This window comes from Phymastichus coffea, unplaced genomic scaffold (genome assembly GCF_024137745.1).
Source record: "Phymastichus coffea isolate CEN01 unplaced genomic scaffold, Cenicafe_Pcof_1.1 PCOF00128, whole genome shotgun sequence".
Taxonomy (NCBI): Eukaryota; Metazoa; Arthropoda; class Insecta; order Hymenoptera; family Eulophidae; genus Phymastichus; species Phymastichus coffea.
The window spans coordinates 599384-617657 of NW_026706939.1; the positions used below are offsets into that span (position 1 = coordinate 599384).

An 18274-nucleotide genomic window follows, 5' to 3' on the forward strand; every position below is an offset into this window, starting at 1 on the left:
AGATACCGTTTGAGATATTTATAGAGCTGGTTTCGAGTAAAATGTGAAGGAGTTGACGTTATGACAACTTGATTAAAGAAATACGAAAATATTGAAAATGAGGTTTTTCAATATACAATCGAAAAATAAACGAATGAAATTGCTCTTAGGCTGGGGGGAGGGGAGGTGGAGAGGAAAAAAGGCTAGGGCCGAGAAAAAATCTCGTGCGGTTTCTTGCGATGAAAGAGCCGCTCAAAGTTCAGCTGTCGGGCAAAGTGATTAAGTAGCGAGCAGTGGCCGTGGTGGCGAACGTCGATAAAAACCGTCTCGCGCGTATTATTTGGAGTGTCTGCGGCGAGCCGGGCACAATTGAATGAAAGCGGCCGATGATAGAGTCGGTCGAACCGAAATCGAAAGCTGATTGTTATTAGGAGAGAGCAACCGATCGGCGCAGCCGGCTGCTTGCGGCACGAGCAAAAAGCTTCGTCGCGAGGGAGGAAGAAAGTGCTAGTGCGTACGACCGCGAAGAGTTAAAAAGAAGGAAAGAAAGAGAGAGAGCGAAGAGAGTCGTCGTCGGCAGAAGCGCCAGAAGCAGTAGCAGCAGCAGCAGCAGCAGCAGCAGCAGCAGCAGCAGCAGAAGCAGCAGACAGCAGTGCGACTGTGAACGTGTCTGCGGCCGTCGAGCATATATGCGTCGAGGTACTCGCGCCTCCTGACTCAGTAGCTGACAAGCCGGCGAGCTCCGAGCATCTATCGCGGCGAGTGTCGGCGGTTTGGCAGGCAGGCGCACGCATCGATAGGATTAGCGCACTGCAAAAATCGCGCTCGCGCCGAGTGTTAGTGGTGGTGGTGGTGGTGGTGGTGGTGGTGGTGGCGGTGGTGGTGGCGGTGGTGGTGGTGGTGGTGGTGGTGGAGGTGGCGGTGGTGGTGGCGGTGGTGGTGGCGGTGGTGGTAGAGAGGAGAGCGGCGGCGCCGCTGCCGCTGCCGGTGGGCCGCCCTCACCTTTTCTCCGTGCGTGTCGGCTCTGTCGCCTCGGCTCTCCGCGCTGCTCGGCTTCTATCTCACCCCCAATCGTTCTCCACGCACCGGTGCGAACGCACCGTCACGTGCTCGCTCGCTCGCTCGCTCGCTCGAGATCGGCTGCCGCGGACGGACCAGCACGTGCGAGAGTGCAGCAGAAGAGAGCACGGCAGTAGTGGCGAAGATGCCGAGGCCGCGGGAGCCTGCGAGCGATTGAGCCGCGCCGCGAGCAGCCGATCGCGATGCCAACCGACGGCTCGGCCTCTCCTGCCAATCGATTCCGCCTGCTGCCCGAGTAGTGCCAAGACGAATGCGAAACCTTAAACGCGAAGACTTGCAACCGAGTCGCACGCAGCGAGGCCGAGCGCGAGGAAGAGAGAGAGAGAGCGAGAGAGAGAGAGAGAGAGAGCGAGAGAGAGAGGAGAGAGCGCGAGACTGGCGGGCAGGCAGGCAGGCAGACATCGATCTGCAACGAGCGCACTGCTCGTCAAGTGATACGTCCTGCTGCAAGTCGCGTAGGCTCTGTCTCTCTCGCGGGAGAGTCAGTGGTGTCGCTGGAAGAGATGCCGGTCCGCCGCCGCCGCCGCCGCGAGTGACTACGACGAGCAGTGCGCGCGAGAATCACTTTCACGCACCCGGCGCAAACGGACGGAGGCGCTGAGCAGCAGCCCTTGCGCTCGGCTCGCCTCCAGCGACTGGCACCATGATTACCGGGCGGCTCGTCGCGGCCCTCGGGCCGCTGCAGCTCTGCTGCTGGCTGCTGCTCGCCTGCGCGCCCGCCGGCCTCGCGGCCATGGGCAGCAGCTGCAACGCCTGCCGCATGCACGAGGAGATCCGCGCGATGAGCCTCGAGGCCATCAAGGAGCAGATACTCAACAAGCTCGGACTGAAGCAGGCGCCCAACATGACCGGCCGCGCGCTGCCCAGGATCCCGCCGATCTCCAAGCTCATGGACATGTACGGCATGCAGGCCGACCAGCCGATGGAGCCGGGCATCACGCACCACGACGAACCCGACGAGTTCGCCGCCAAGACCGAGAGCGTCTTCGCTTTCGCTCAGCCCCGTGAGTAGCCTGCGCCACTTTGCCTTTCCTCGAAGCTTTCTCGCCTTCCAGCACTCACTGTTAGCTGGCCTGTTTTCAAGCTGCCGCTGCCGCCGTCTCGCACTCGCGGCGGCCCTTTCTTTTTTATCGTTTTCCATCGCAATAACCAGCAGCGTAGCTTCCCTCGCCGTAGTCAAATAACTCGCGTGCGCGTTTCGAGCATTGACAGCCGGATTCCAATTTCATCCGATTGCTTGTCTGCGGTTCGTTCGGTTGCGCGGACGGCGTGCGTCAACTCCATCCGCGAAAAGCCACGTCTTGCTCTCGCGGGCCAATCGATTTTTCCGGATAAGCGCGCGAATTACTGCTCCAAGTCGGTCAGCCAGATACCAGTCGTACTCTCACCGTTAGCGACTAATTTCGCTCGTCGAATGTTTCGCCTATCGTCGATCTACGAAGATTTTACTTATCGGTCAAAATATATTTTCAAGCTCTTATCTTTTTCTTAAAGCGTGCGATCAGCGTATAAGTACTTCTGTACATTTCGACGAGACAAGACAAGATTACTTTAAATTACGCCAGCAATAAAAATGTGAGCGTTGTTCGGTGTAAACAAATTCTTGAGCCTAAATGATTACCTTCGACATGGAAATATCGGTGCATCTCAAATAAAATCACCAGTTAAATAAAAGCCACCGATAAGCTCTGCAAATTCCGATATTATTTTTTCACAACAATTATTCCCTGCTGCGAATGCTGTTGCCGGGTTTTTACGCAAAAGCCTAATCGCTAAAATATCATGTGAACAGAGTTTCAGCAAGATAATCAATCATTAGAATATCTGCATCGAACGTAGCATGTGACAATTTAATAACGATTGAGAAATGCCTGAAAAAATCAATGTAAATATATCGAAATCCGGAATCGACGTAAAAAATGAATAAAGCGAGATAAAAGCTTTCACCTTCAACATATATGATGTGCTTATGAAATATCTGTCAATAAACGATTGCCGTCGAAATGATTAGAGAACTTTTTTTTCCGCAAAGATTATTGAATTTTGACACGCGTTGTCTACGGCCTACTGGTTTTTCTCGCGGAGGCGCCTTCGGAATTGCCTTTTCCTCGCCGTCGGCCCGTTAATTTCGCTTCCTTTTCTTGGAGCAAATCCTCGATAATGGTAAAGAAGCCCGATAGCGAGGTGATCGGCGTGTGCAGAATTTGCGTTCGGTCAGCGAGGAAACTGAAAGCGGCCGAGGAAAGAACAGACGAGAACGAAACAAATGATAGCGATCAAGAAATTTTGTGATTTACTTTATCAATGCTTATACGCCTGGCATGCCCCAATTTGCTCGAATAAAGAATACTTACGAAAGCCGTGCGCGGCGGTATAAATCATCGGCGCACTTAATTGGAAAGGTCGCGCGTCCGATTTAACATTGGCAAGGAGCGTCCGAGATGCATGCCGATTCGCGGTGCAGCGAGGAAGCCGGGCAATAGATCGAGCGGGTTACGCGGGGAGGGGCGCAGGGGCGGCACATCCACCAGCAGCTTAGGTGCGTGACAAGTTGATCCAGCGTGGCGTTGCCCCGTAAATTGCATCAAACGGATAACAGATGCGCGGCGCGCCGCGGCTGCTCGCTCCCCGTTCCCATGACAGCGGCGCAGGCTACCTGTAGCTGATGAGCGCGGGCATATCTCTATCTGTCGCGTCGCGCGGCCCCCTTCGCAGAAGTGCGCGTCCGGCGGGCGTTTTTGCGCTCGATCCCGATCGGGGAGCGCACCGGTCGCGTGCGTTTGCGTCAGATCGCCGCCACTCGGTGTTTACATGTTGACCGGTCGCCGGGCCGGACGGGCAAAAAAATCCGTGTCAGAGCGGCAACGCCACTCTCGCGTCATTATCCAGGCTAGCCGTGCTCTACTCCCGTTGTCGCCGCGTATAGCGCGGCGCGACGGAGAATAGCCGATCTATAAACGCACTTTCGGGCGCGCGCGCGCGCAGGAAAAACAACAAGATACGAGGATAAAAGCTGCAGCGCGCTCGAAATAGCCGAGTCATCGCCGGCTTTCATTCGACCGCAGCCAGTCGCAAATTTCGCCGCTGACAAATGCCCGCGCCACGTACTTACGTGTAATATCGTGCTCGCATCTGCGTCTGTATAGGAAGAGAGATAGAGAGTGCGAGCGACAAACGTGCAAAGGTCAGGGCCATATCGAGGCCGATGGCTAGGTCAGGCCCCACATCATATGTGCAAGACAAGTAACCGACCAATTCATTTTATCCGACGACGACCGCTCGACTGACGTGGCGCGCATTATATATACCCCGGAATATTTGCCCACTCCACTATTCATCGCGCTCGCAGTGTTAAGCCTCTCTCTCTTTCTCTCTCTCTTCCATCATACGCGCACGGCTTTCTTCTTAGACAGCCATTCGTCAATTCAACAATTGCGCCCACTGTCGTCTTCGTATTTTTCTTCCTTTTCGTTTATTTTTTCATTTCTATTTTTATGGCTCTCAACCTGCTTCACGCCTTCGGCAGATTATGCGATGTTTACTGAAACGCACGCTCCGATCGCTCTAATCGTTTTTTCCGATTCTTATTTCAGCCAGCTCCTACCGTAATAATCATCGATGTGGCTCTCTTTTCTGCATTGCTTCATTTGTTATTCGCACGCCAGCACAGCTATCGTCGATTCGACAATCCTGATTCGGCGATTCGGTTACGGTATTTTTTACCCGCTGATCGGTGCTTTTCAATCAACTGCATTTGCTCAAAAGTCGGATGTCCAAATCAATTTCTTATTACTATCAATTCTTCAGTTCTTTTACGACAGTGCACGACTTATGGAAACAGATCTGTCTATCTCAACGCTGTCGATTTATTTGTATCTGCAATTGAAAAATTAATCTTGTTGTGATTTGATGTTTTTTTCAAGCAGACCTAATTATTAGTTATCAAAATGATGTGACCTCACTAGACAGCTAATTTTAGCACATGATGAGTGTCCCTCCGTGTACGATGAAATATTCGATATAATTTGGCCAAGCTATTTTCGATCATGATTTCATTGTAGAAACAACAACAACAACACTAGCAACAATAAAGTAGTCCGGAAAACGAATCGCTGAGGTCGTAATTGACTTTTTAAATATACTGTGGCAATACGGGTGAAAGGCCGATAAAAGATTTAGGTCTTTCGCCCGTAACTAAAGAAAAGTTAGGAAAAAAGTTATAAACGAATGTTGCAGGTCCTGAAATTTAACGTTTAAAATAAAAATCGTAATCCTCAGCCCAAAACACATGTAAAAAGTTAATCGGCTGCATTTCCCCCACAACTGGGACTGGAACAGTTCGTTGCTTGAACTCAAAAGTCGCGCAAGTCGTCTTTGAGCAGATTAATCGACAACAGTGCGATAGCAGTCAATTAAAGTGAATATCTCGAGTGTGACGTTGGGGACACAGCAAAAGAGGTTAATAGTTCGCATCGTCTACATTTGTTACGTACATTGTAGTTAAGTCAATATCGAGAACATAATGGAAACATTGTAACAAATCTAAGTCACACACGCGGGCGCACAGCAATAAATAATCGATTTATCGCCAAGTTGAAATAGAAAGATCTCGCAGTAAAAGAGAAAAGAAAGATGATGATCAAAAGCTGCACAAATGCACGATAAGGCATAATAAAACTGCTTGTAATAGAAAATTGGGCCTCCATAATTCCAGCGATCGGTGTTGATTACGATGCAGGGTGTATAATATAATCTACCGATTTCCATAAAAGAAGAAGAAAAAGATCGGTTGCGCGGCTTGAGAGCATTATAATACACAACGCCTGCCTGCGGCTAGCGAGGCAGTGCAGAAATTGCCCAGTCAATCTGTTGCGCGGCGGCGCTAAGTGCTATGAGCGCGCGAGTTTATAGAAACAAGGAGCCAATTAAAGTCAGGTTGCTGCTGCTCGAGCAGGTGTAACGTGTGTCTCGAGTTACCGCGGCTCGTTCGCTCTCTCCCCCCCACCTCTCTCTCTCTCTCTCTCTCTCTCTCTCTCTCGCTGACAATTTATTTCGCTGGTTGGATGAGAAAATCTGTGGTACCGCGCTTGCATTTTATGCGAGCGCGGAAAACGAGGTGCAGAAGGTACACGAACGACCTTGATCAATGCTGCAGTGTCTCTCTCACACATACGTGATGGATATTTTATACGGTTGCAAAAAAATTGCTAATGTCTCGCCGACATGAGCCAATCGTCAGATTGACGTTGTAATCTGTGCATCGGCCTTGATTCAACCAGTTTCTTCGCTGGAGCGATTCTTTTGCCCTTTGATACCCCCATCCGGACTGCCTGCGTTATGTAAAGTCCAATCGTTTGTCAAACGTGTGTCGTTGTAAATCACTATCCGACCCACGATGCCCGCGTAAAAAAAACAAAGAGATCTTAGAATTATCCGATTATGATCCCGTATATAGCGCGTAAAAAACTGACGAGGTAGACGCCAATTTTTTTTGTCGTCGATGCTCGACTTTGACGGTACCGAAATATAAATCCGGCGGTTGCATCTCCTTCGCTCTCGACGCTAGTTTTTGCCCATGTGCCTTGCATGCGGGGGCCAGTTTCTCGTCGTCGGCGCGTGCGATCGCGAGCCGCGTGCAAGAAGAAGGCGAGGTAGAAAAAGGGAGAGAGAGAGAGAGAGAGAGAGAACCTCGTATAAGCGGCAATTACGTGGGAAGATATAAGTTAATTTGGCGCTCGTTAAGGTGGAGAAGCCGGCGCTTCTATGTATCTCTCTCTCTCTCTCTTCCCCTTTTTTTCGCTCTCACTCAACATTGTACAACGCTTCTCTCATCTCATTACTCGCAATCCACCTTCTATCTGGATATTCTTTTTTTTGCTCTGTTACACAGCCGCCGGCGCCGCGGTCGCCGCTCTTCTATTAACCACACGCTAATCTCGTGTTGCTCCTTTTCCACACGATTCCACGCTTTAGCGCCTCCACTTTCTTTTTCGTTCATTCGCTCGTTTCGGTCGCCAGCAAACACATACAAGCTTTTAACTGAGCAATTACACGTTGACGTGCGTCCCATCGTAACCTGATCTCTTATCCTTCTTTTTCTTTCATTCATCTGAAATCTTGGTCGAAAACTAATTATTATCTCTGACTGTGTGGATGCTTTGATTGCAATCATTATATCGTCTCGATGATAGTGATGCGCTTGCTCAATTATCGCAGCTGCCAATCTATATTTACTTCGAATATCACCATTAAGATATTTTATTGTCACTCGTTGAGAATGTTCGATTAATTCGTCCCCTATAAGCTGTGCAAAAGCTCAGGCTTGACATCCTGCCAAGCAACCTGCAATCTATCGCGTGAAAATATTCCGAGCAAAATGTAATAATCCCTGAGCTCAAGTACTGCTATTTACGGAACGCAATCGAACATAAAAAGAAATTGAAAAACTACCTCTCCCGGTAATGCGGCTGTCCTCGATTTCGAAAACACATTTTGAAAAACCTCAGAATCCATAAACATTGAAAAGGAACTGCCGAGACTGCATAATAATACTACTGAGCTACGCCGCGAGCACGTGGAGTAATATTGTAATGCGAAGGCGCAAAATGGATATGTCGGACAGAAGCTGGTTTATTTACAGCTGTAAAAATCGAAGCAAGCTACGAAATTGATAAATCTGTAATGGATATTGGCGATATGAGCGATGACAGCCGCGACAAGAAAATAAACTGCGGTCAGCTCGTCGGACAGCAGACAGGCGCCGCGTCGCGCGGCGGCTCAGGGGCTCTCATCACCTGTACCGTCTGCCTTTGCGGGCATACAATATTTCGTCGACGTTTTCTTCTTGCACGATTAACGGCTAGTTTGCATGACGGCGTAATGCACGTAGATACGTTTACAATAAAGATACCGATAATCGGTCAATCGGACGACCGAGCGAAATCAAGTCTTACTGTATTAAACTGTAGAAGGTGTTTCAGTTATCCGATTTCACTTTTTAAGGACACGATGAAAATTACGCAAAAAATCAAGTTTTCAGTACGCAAAATTTGGAGTGGCATTCGTTAAATCTAGTTCTTTCAGTGCACAAACAAATGTACCATTGCGTTTATGTGCGTGAGCTTGACCCAAATGCAAATACCGCGGACTTTTGTTATTTTTATTATTATTATTATTATTATTCGATGCATGCGCACGAGGCAATTATTCAAACGGCCTGCGGAAATCGCCAGTGGCACGTTTGCACGGGGCTGTTGCCGCGAGGAAAGGGTGAGAAAATGACTGTCTCAACTGTTAGTACTTGAGCACGTCGCTGCTATAGTCCTGCGCGAGCTTTATCTCCAAGAGAGAATCTCCCTACGACGAGTTTCATACGCAGCAGCATGGGCAATAGAGGAGAGAAAAAATGAACGAGTCGCAAACCATCCGGTTGCCGATGGCTTTCAATTGTACGAGTACGCGTTGAAGCTAGATATCGGGAAATCCACTGGTTAATTATTATATGTTCGTTTTAAATTTCCAATTTTAAAGATAAAAAACGCTGCCAGCTGCTCTGGCGGTGTGCTTCCTTGGACTTTCTGTTATTTGCGTTTGTGTTTAACTTTATTAATCGTTTTTATATTCATTGTATTTCATTAAATATAGTATATTTCATACAGCAATTATGAAATAAATGGTTATATGCATAATTTTATTGCAACTATAATGTAAAATTATGTTTTTTTTTAAATTTTTGAAAATAGGTTTCTTCTAAGTACTATATCTTTTGATATACATCGATTATTCAATCATGCGATTGACAGAACACACACACATACACTCATACATCCCCACGGACAGACGTCATCAAAATATGACTTTGACGATGATTCTGAGCTTCTGACAGTAATTCTATGGTAAAATATCAATTTACACAGTTTCAGGACGTGTAGATCTATAAAAAAAACAAGAATGGAACCGCGAACGATAAAATTAAAAAAATTACAGCGAAAACGGAAAAATTATTGAAAAAACCGAAAACAAAGCTTCCTTTCCAAGGAAGCAAAAGTCGAGAGCACAGTTTGAGTATCTGCTTGCAGAACGCACCGTAATCGTAGCGGCAGCAGCAGCTTCCGAGTGACAGCTTACACAGGTCTGTTCTTCTGATATAACCATTACGCAATATCTCTGTGCTCTCTCGAGCATCGGATTGTCGACGTGCAATGGCGTGAAAGGTGTTTTGTCACGTAATCCGCGAGCAGCTAGGCTACGTACACTCCAGCGCGACTTTATCAGAACTTACAATTACCTTGAGCAATTCGCTTAATTCAGCCAAAGACTACGCTTTCCAAAGAGCCACGCTTCCTACTGATTCTAAAGTCGTGCCCCTTTCGTAATGCGCTGCGCCAGCTGACGATGAGAACTGCATCCAAGCGAGTGCGCGATGTGTACGGCGATATCAATTGCAACATTTTTAGAAAATAGAATTGCCGGCTATTTTAGCAACGCCGCGTCGCTCTTCGTACTTTCATCCTTCGACTCTGCATCGAATCGTTTGGGATACTCAGCTATAATATATCGCAATCGATTGAAAAGCCAGCTCTCTCTTTGGCTATGAATCAGCGGCTCCTAATAGCCCAAGTTCAACGTTCTTAAATTGAAGCTACGGTCAGTTTCGTCCTGCGAAGGCTGTGCTGCGCCTTACAACTAATCAGCAAATCACGCGAGCCGCTCGAATCGGTCTCTCTTTCTCTCTCGTCGTCTAATATAGCATATAGGCGTTCTCTCTCTCTCTCTCTCTCGCTCTCTCTCTCTCTCTCCCCGGCGAAGTGGCGCGTTTCGCAGAAATCCGTGCACACGCCCTCGGGCCACTTTTTGCCGCGAAGACCTTGGCGAGGGTCACGGGAGTCATTGCCTTTGAATTTTTGGCTGCAGCCTAGTGTACGTATACACGCGCGCGCATACATCGACCTGCTCATCGCTTCGCCCCGCAACGATATAGATCTGTTTCTTTGTGCTCTTCTGTAAAAAAATTATCGCGTTCGAAAGAATCATACCAACTTGTAAAATAGCACTTGGAGAGAGCAGCCTTACTCTCAGCGTTCTACAAGATAATTTTTATTTTTAAAAATTTATCGCGTCAAATTAGTTATCGCGCGAAAATGAAACAAGGAAAGTTTGTTACGCGTCGTCAAACGTCACTGATGTGATACTGCAGTCCGCAGGAAGTTACATCACATTTGGCAAAACGTCGAGGCATTGATAAATACTATCAATGAAATATTTCGTCGATCGACGGAAGGCCATGGATTGTTCCAATACCGATACCATTTAATGCTACAACAATAAAGACGACGGCAAAAAGAGAATGGCCAAAGGAAAGCGTTTTCTTTTAGCTGCGGTCTCCAACTGGCTGCGCGCAAAAGAACGACGAAGCCCGAATAATCTCACGAGTAAAACGCGAGAATCGATCGTATGAAAAATGCATCGGGGCAGATTACAAGTCATTCGCACGTGCGGGGTCATTTGGCCGTCGTCCAGACAACTGCTGCGGCGAAGAAAGGGATCCGGGCTAACTGCTCTGCTCCACCGTCGCCGCCGCCGTCGCCACCGCCGTCGCCGCCGCCGTCGCCGCCGCCGCCCGGAAGCGAAATGCAAAGGATCCTGCTCGGGCCGTCGTCGTTCGTCCGTCTGCGCGCTTCGAGACTCGCGAGCGATGATATATTTTTAAACGAGTGGGCCATGCGTGCGCAGCCACTCTCGACTCTCAGTGCTCGAGCGTATGTACACCTCTCCGCGTGTAAGCTACTTAGTAAAATACTTACGGCATATACGTAGCAATTATTTTTGCATGTTGTTGATTTACATTCATTCTGGTTCGGCGGGCCCCACGGACTCTTGTTTTTCTTGAGAGCTATCGGTGTAATGGCCATAATTTGACAGGCCTGATTGCCGACTAATTGGATGCTACCCCAGCGAGCTCGATTATCGAACGTTGTTGGCTAGTTTGATGGGAAAAGCGAAAGTGTAAGGCGCACGCAACGATAACTATCTGCTCTGCGTCTTTTTTTATTAAAACTGGTTCGAAGAGCTCTCTTATAGTGCTTTACCTAATTCGTAGAATTTACAAATTACGCCTTCGATTCTTCTCAGGAAGTACAAGTTTCAAGTCCAGCTAGACACAATTATTTTGCGCACATCTATCATTGAATTGTCTCTGAGACAGAGTTTCGCCTCGTTGATTTAGTTGACACTTACCCGCAGCAATATTTCCCGTTGTCTGCATTTTCGAATCGCCAGTTCTGATGCCCAATTAATCACCTCGGCCGCCGATGCGGCAAACACATCAAAACTCATAAACCAATAGCGTTCAGCTGGCACATAAATGATCGTTCCGAGAAGCATCACCAAAGATGCAGTAGAGAAGCATGAACGACCGCCGCGAGCAGGCGGAGAAAAAAGACGCGAAGAGAGCACTCGAGAGAGAAAGAGAGAGAGAGAGAGAGAGAGAAACATCGACATTTCGTTCGCTCGCAAGGTCGCTTGTACTCCTCTGACCGAGCTCGTCAAATTTTTTTTCCCTTTCAACTAGCTAACCGTACAAGAGGTAATTCAGGTGCAGGCGAGCGACCGGTTGCTTGCCGGTTCGTTTTGTCCCCGCGCTTCCTCGCCGAATAAGCTAAAGCCAATCAGCTCCCATTCACGCCGACTCTCGACGATGCCTTAGTACGCTAATCACGCTACTTTATGCATCAAGCTGTCGTTGCATTATTTTCGCTAGTAGAAAGGAAAGCTCCAGCTTTCTCTTGCTCAATTTTGATACAACATTTTAACTCGTTATAAACAATTTCAATTTATCGAATTTCTGCAAATCGTCATTAGTCGATCGAAAATAATAGTGGATAATCGCCATTAAAGATAGAGCGTGTACGAAGAATCATTTTGTAGCGCGCAAGACATCATGCAGTACGAGCGTCATCCGTTAGTGAAGACTATATTTATCCACGAGTCGAGTCTGACATCGATGAACTTTTCGTTATCAAAAAGAAAAAAAATGCAAAGAAAAGAAAAAGAACAAGTCATAACATTCCCAGCGTATATGCTATTCAAAACTCGACAAAACTTTCGGATTGTAAGCTCTGGTACGTAGTATGCGTTTGTCGAATCGAAGAAAAACGAGGAGAGATCAGTGACACGCGCCGCGCGCAAGACGTAAATAAGTCGACGTTTTTCCGTCTACTACTCGTTTTGTGCTTTTACGTCTAGTGTTGCCTGTGCACTGCCATGCGGGCGAGCGCACGCGAAATTTCGACGCGCGTCGAGCTTTTGCAGTCGAGCCTTGACTTCAACTTCACGCAGTGGGGACTGCAGCTGCTTCGTCGCTCTCTACATAACTTTAATGATCACGTACACAAACTGAACACGAAGATAAGAGTAATTAACGGGCCGATTGCAAAGCGATAAATGAAAAAGTGGGGATATTCTCGGAACACTTGAAACACAATAATTATCGACAAACGCTCAAATCATATGATGTCGTTTATTCACATGGAATAATGCTCGCAGTTTCAAGATTAGACAAATTTTTCAAAAATACTCGTCCAAGCGGATATTGAACTCCCAAAATGATTAGAAGATAAGAAGACTTTCCTGGTAATTAGATAAGATCTCAGAATAATCGCACTTCCGTCTTCGGTTCAAAGCTAATAATCAATTCCTTTGACGCTGAAGAAGGTCTCCGCATAAGTCGATGCGCGACATGACATTTTGACAGTTGACATCTGTGACTGCGCGAGTTAAACCTAATTTAAGGAAGATCACTTGGCTTTTGCAAAATTCATCGCGCATATAGCGTTTCACTATTCTTCGTTATTGTCAAACAAATAAACTTTGCGCCTGTGGATAGAATGTTTGAGCTCTTTTTTTTTTTGTTTTTTATGACAAGTCCTCAATTTTTCAACAACTATTATTAAAACTCAGAGGATTGACGAAGAAAGAAAAATAAGAAAAAGAGGGGACGAGGATACAAGACGGCAATAGAGAACAAAAGTAAGCACATTACGAGAAAAGATGTAGCTATACGGCTGAAAGCTGAGCTTGTAAGAGGGAGTTAATAATTGACACATGCGATAAATCGCGAACAGAGCGATCAGTTGCATTAGCAAAGTGTACGGTAATGGCAGGAAAAAAGGAGTAAAAGAGAGAGAGAGAGAGAGAGAGAGAGAGAGAGAGAGAGAGAGGGTGGGAGAGAGAGAGAAAAGGTAGACAAAGAGGATGTGGAGTAGCAGTGATGATCGCAAGACAAAGTGATCGTCGGAATTGATCGGTAGGCGGGCTATGGCGAGGAGCGCGCGCGAGCTAAGGATCGTTCTCGGGAAAACGCCGTCGATAGCAAAGGTAACAAGGTGGTCGCGCGGCCAATCGACCGCTGATTGATCGCCGTCGCAAAAAGTGGCAACAGAGCAGCAACAGCACCAGCCGCCCCGGCGGCTAACGGTAAGCGCCCGCCCTGGATGGAAAGCCGGTCCTCACGCAGCCTGAATAGACAAGCGAACGTGCACCTATGAATCTGCTCTCGGCCGGCAGACTTCTTGCGCTTTCTACCCACCAGCCAGGAACACACACGCAGTCCGACAAACTGTCCACTCCGCGATACCCACTACCTCGCCCCCCTCCCCCACGCAATACCATCCTAACGAGTCCCGGCTCGTTTCTTTGGCCTCTTATGCTTTTTTCTCCTTTTCTTCCGCGACTCCATTAATCTTCTATCTTATATGTTTATCCCTAATTATACGCCATTTCTTTCTGCTATTGTACGTCCTCTCGTAGGTAAGCTTAGCTTTCTCGACGAGCTTGTTATTTAATATTGCTCTGTTTCGACACAAATATGTTACACTGTGTTACTAGATGTATGCTCAACTTGCCTGAGGAGTACGGCTGAGTTCTTGCTGCGACCGATAAAAAAAAGCACAGTAGATAATTGGAATATATCATTACTGATAAGAAACAAATACGTCAGGAACTAAGTACACTGTAATGATACAGTAATAACTAAAAAAATTGAACAATTAGACTTCGTACAATCCATTATGATTATGATTACATGCCTTGCTTGGTTTTTGTCAGCAATTAGAGATTATATATTATGAATTGATAGTTTATCGACGAAAATTAGTAATTGTCAGATATTACAAATCTCGTGATTTATTACTATAATATTATTTTGGCATTATGGAATTTCATTATACGAATATTAATATTGCAAATATTTTCTTACTTTGTAAGTGGATTGATTAATCAATTTGTTCAAGTTTTAATTTTACTACTGATTGTACCAATTCCAAAGTGCTTCTTAACAGTCAAAAAAAGTTACAGAACGACTATAACAATATTTTTATTTAATTGCACATACAGTGATTTGCGCAAGGGACGTATTTATGCACAAACTATTTTGTACAACAAAAATATTACATTTGATTATAATTAAATGTATCGGAAAAAATTATCGACTTTTGCATAACAATTTTTCGAATAAGCTCGTGTAAGCGATTTAAATGTGCTCCAAAGTGTTACGAGCAATGACATTACAATTTAGATACATCGTTTGACACACTTCTTAGCGTTGGAATCGTACTCGATTTGATTTAGCAAACTTTGTAAGCTTTACTGACAAATAGACAGATAAAGTTCTCATGCTACGCGATTGTCATTGGATACTCAATATTTACTCATATCTATAGCTTACATATTGTCTACACAATTAGCCTCTATCTATTACGTAGGTCACTTTGAATGTGACATGTAACAATATAATTGTCAAGTGTACAACTTTTTTGAATTACATTTCAAACTATTTCTGCGTAAACTTTATTCTAAATAATCTCGAATGAATAATTATTTTTTGAATTCAATACTCGTAGTAAAATATCTTAATTGATGGCTATACACTCTCAAAATACCATTTCCATCTATACGTCTACTACTTTTCATCTATTTAACGATTATTGCATGATCTCGTAAAACATTTAAAAATTTTCTTATAATGATTCAATTCGACATACTAAATTGGTTATACTAATAATGTATAAGCTCAAAATAACTAACATTAAGATTACGTTTAATTGAAAGAAACGTCTGTCATCTGAAGTATTTTCGTTTCGTTTTCATTTGCTAATAGAGAGCATCTTAAACTACTTTGAACTACATCGTAACTTCGCCAAAATTTTATCAGACAACACTAACAATTTGCAATCGCCACTGTAAGGTCAGAGATGAGTACAAATATGTGCTTGCAGGAAGAAATAGAAAACAGGAAAACATAACAAACATCGAATAATTACTGACGTAAATATCATATGTGTGCCAGACTTGAATATTTATGCTTCTAGACTGTAGCTTGATCTTAGAAAATAACATTTTTGACTGCAACGTACGCAAACATTTCCTGAGCTTGCTTTGAATAAGAATAATGAATATTTTTACAGACTTCCAGAACGGAAACGTTGATTTGGATTTTATGTTTTCCTGTTGTTAACTTTTGAAATAAAAATTGAATCATACACGATGAATTGACCAATGCGTACGTGTTGAGCAATTGATTTATTATGCCGATACTGCGAATGAAATCTGATAATAAAAATCCATACTGTATTGAAATTTTTTCATTTTGGTTTCTAGATAAAGTAACACCAACTCATATTCCCGCTATTAAGCAGTTTAACATGCATAAATAAATAAAGATAATTTTAAATCTTGATGAACCGAAATAATAAGTAAAATTGAAAAAAAGAATGCTTTTTATTATAAAGAAAATATTAAATGAGTAATAGTCCAAATGGGGTTTGCTTGTATACAAGTGTTCGCTCTGAAATAGTAAGTTTATTTAAAATTAGATGTAACTTTGTATAGAAAATTAAGTGGATATAAGCTTTGTCAGCTAGTCATAATAACGGAGACAGTTTATTAGTGGCGCTGAAATCAGCTATATGAAAAGATAAGGCTATATTTAAAAATTCGCTGACCAAAATCTTAGCCGCGTGGCTTATTTCATATCTGCCATATCTTCATTATATAACATTTCAATTGTCCACACATCTAGGTGTAGAATCAGAGAAGAGAAAAGCGTGGATTAACAATGCAATTGACCGAGTGCTTCAATGTCTGTGCAGATCCGAGACTAAGGCATTCAAAGGGCAGCCTGGACGTGCTCTACTTCAAGTTCTCGGACAAGGTGTTACAGCACAGGGTGACGCGAGCGGAGCTGTCGCTGTGGATCTACGGCATGCAAGAGAGTCGAGATCAGTCGGACGACGGACGAGGAGGAGGAGGAGGAGGAGGAGGAGGCGATGGAGGAGGAGCCACGCTACTCGACAATTACGAGTCTGCGGAAAGTAGCACGATAACGATAACGCTGCAGCGTGTGATGCGCGGCTCGACCGAGGCCAGCGGGCCACCGCTCGGGCCGGCTCTCACCACGAAGCATCGCAGACCTGCGGGCAGGCGCGGCACCTGGGTTACCATCGAGCTCAGACGCATGGTCGCCGAATGGTTCAAGCACCCGCGCGACAATCTCGGAGTTGCGGTCAAAATCAGCTTGGCCAATGGCCGCCGACCAAGCCGCAGCTCCAGGCCCGTGGAGACCAGTCCGGACGCCGACAACGCGCCCTATCTCGAGGTACAGACACAGGAGCTGGACTCGAGGCGAGGAGCTAGGATAAAGAGGAATGTCGGGCTCAATTGCGACGAAGCCAGCCAAGAGACAAGGTGCTGTCGGTACAAGCTCACCGTCGACTTTGAAAAGTTCGGTTGGGACTGGATTATTGCGCCTAAAAAGTGAGTTTATTCCTAAAAGTCCTATACTGTATCGCATGCTGAAATCGTACTACCGATAGAATTTCTCTCGTAACGTTAACTCCATTTTACGAAATCGAAGAAGACTTTTCCAGAATAACAGTTGTCAAAGTACGTTCGCCTAAAATGTTGGTATGTTGTTATGATTTCCGATTGCAGGTACGACGCAAATTACTGTTCGGGTGACTGTCCGATGGCATTTCTACCGGCATATCCGAACACGCACATCGTCAGTCTGGCCGAACCACCGAACACAACGGGGCCGTGCTGCGCGCCTCGCAAGCTCTCGGAGATCACGATGCTCTACTTCGACAACGAGTACCAGATTGTCTTCTCACGGTTGCCTGGCATGGTCGTCGAGCGTTGCGGCTGCTCATAGTTTTCTCAATCTTCAAGAGGATCGAGGCCGTGACAGCAGATCAGCAGATCGAGAGGTGATTTATCATATATTCGGCAGCGCGAACGATAAGAAATTTCGCCTTTGTCGAAATAAACTGAAGTTTATGTAAGAGCTTTCGTAACAAGAGACAGAGAGACTGCTCTGGTGATGGGCACGTGTGTGTGTGTGTGCGTGCGTGCGTACATGCATGGGTGCGTGTGGGCGTGTGTGCGTGTGCGTGCGTTTTCATTCTCTAACATTCTTTTCTTTTTTGTTCTATTTCTTATTTTTCATCGATAGACTGAAGTGCTTTGTAGATGTGGCTGCCGCAAACGAGAGTCGATCGAACTTGAGTAACGAGGGTGTCGATTGGCTAGTAAATTCTTCGTATAGAATAGGGAAGAGACGTGCGCGCTCCACGACAATTATTAAACGACATCACCAGGCTCTCTGCACAATAGTATTATCTATCGCACGCAATGCTAATGATAAATCCTTTGCTTAGAGAATAATAATTGGCACAAAGTATCGATAGAAAATATACAGTAATTTTGTTTAAAAATATGAAAGTAAAGGGAACATTCTTTTCGACGGATCTTTCAAAAAACCTTACAGTTGTAATACCATTATTCATAGTGTGCACTGCTGAACTGTTTTTCTTAGCATACCTACTGCGCATAATTAAACTATTGTACAAATGAGCCTTCAGGAGTAAACATGCGTTTTACTTGAAAAAGTGAAAAACGGTAATACATTACAAGGCGAATAGTTCCTAGTGTCACGGTATTATTTTAAGATACCATCGCGTTATTGGTAAATGAAAAAAAAACACAAGTACGAAAAATTAAAAAACTTACATTTTCATTGCAGACAACAATGAAAGATAATTCAAAATATGCTGTTTTACTATAATATATAAAAAAGGCTTCAAATTACTCTCTACAGAAAATACAAAAGCACAGTAATGGAAAAAAAACGCGATGGTCGAAGGATCTCGGTGTACAGTTA

General features: G+C 45.3%; 1 protein-coding gene across 1 annotated transcript; it reads left to right on the forward strand.

Moving 5' to 3' along the window:
* Positions 1–1460: 1460 nt before the first annotated feature.
* Positions 1461–17932, forward strand: LOC131671536 (growth/differentiation factor 8). Its single transcript, XM_058948025.1, has 3 exons — positions 1461–2063; positions 16206–16869; positions 17047–17932. Exons 1-3 carry the CDS (start codon positions 1703–1705, stop codon positions 17264–17266), a joined length of 1245 nt encoding a protein of 414 aa, XP_058804008.1. The 5' UTR covers positions 1461–1702; the 3' UTR covers positions 17267–17932.
* The last annotated feature ends 342 nt before the right edge of the window (positions 17933–18274 follow it).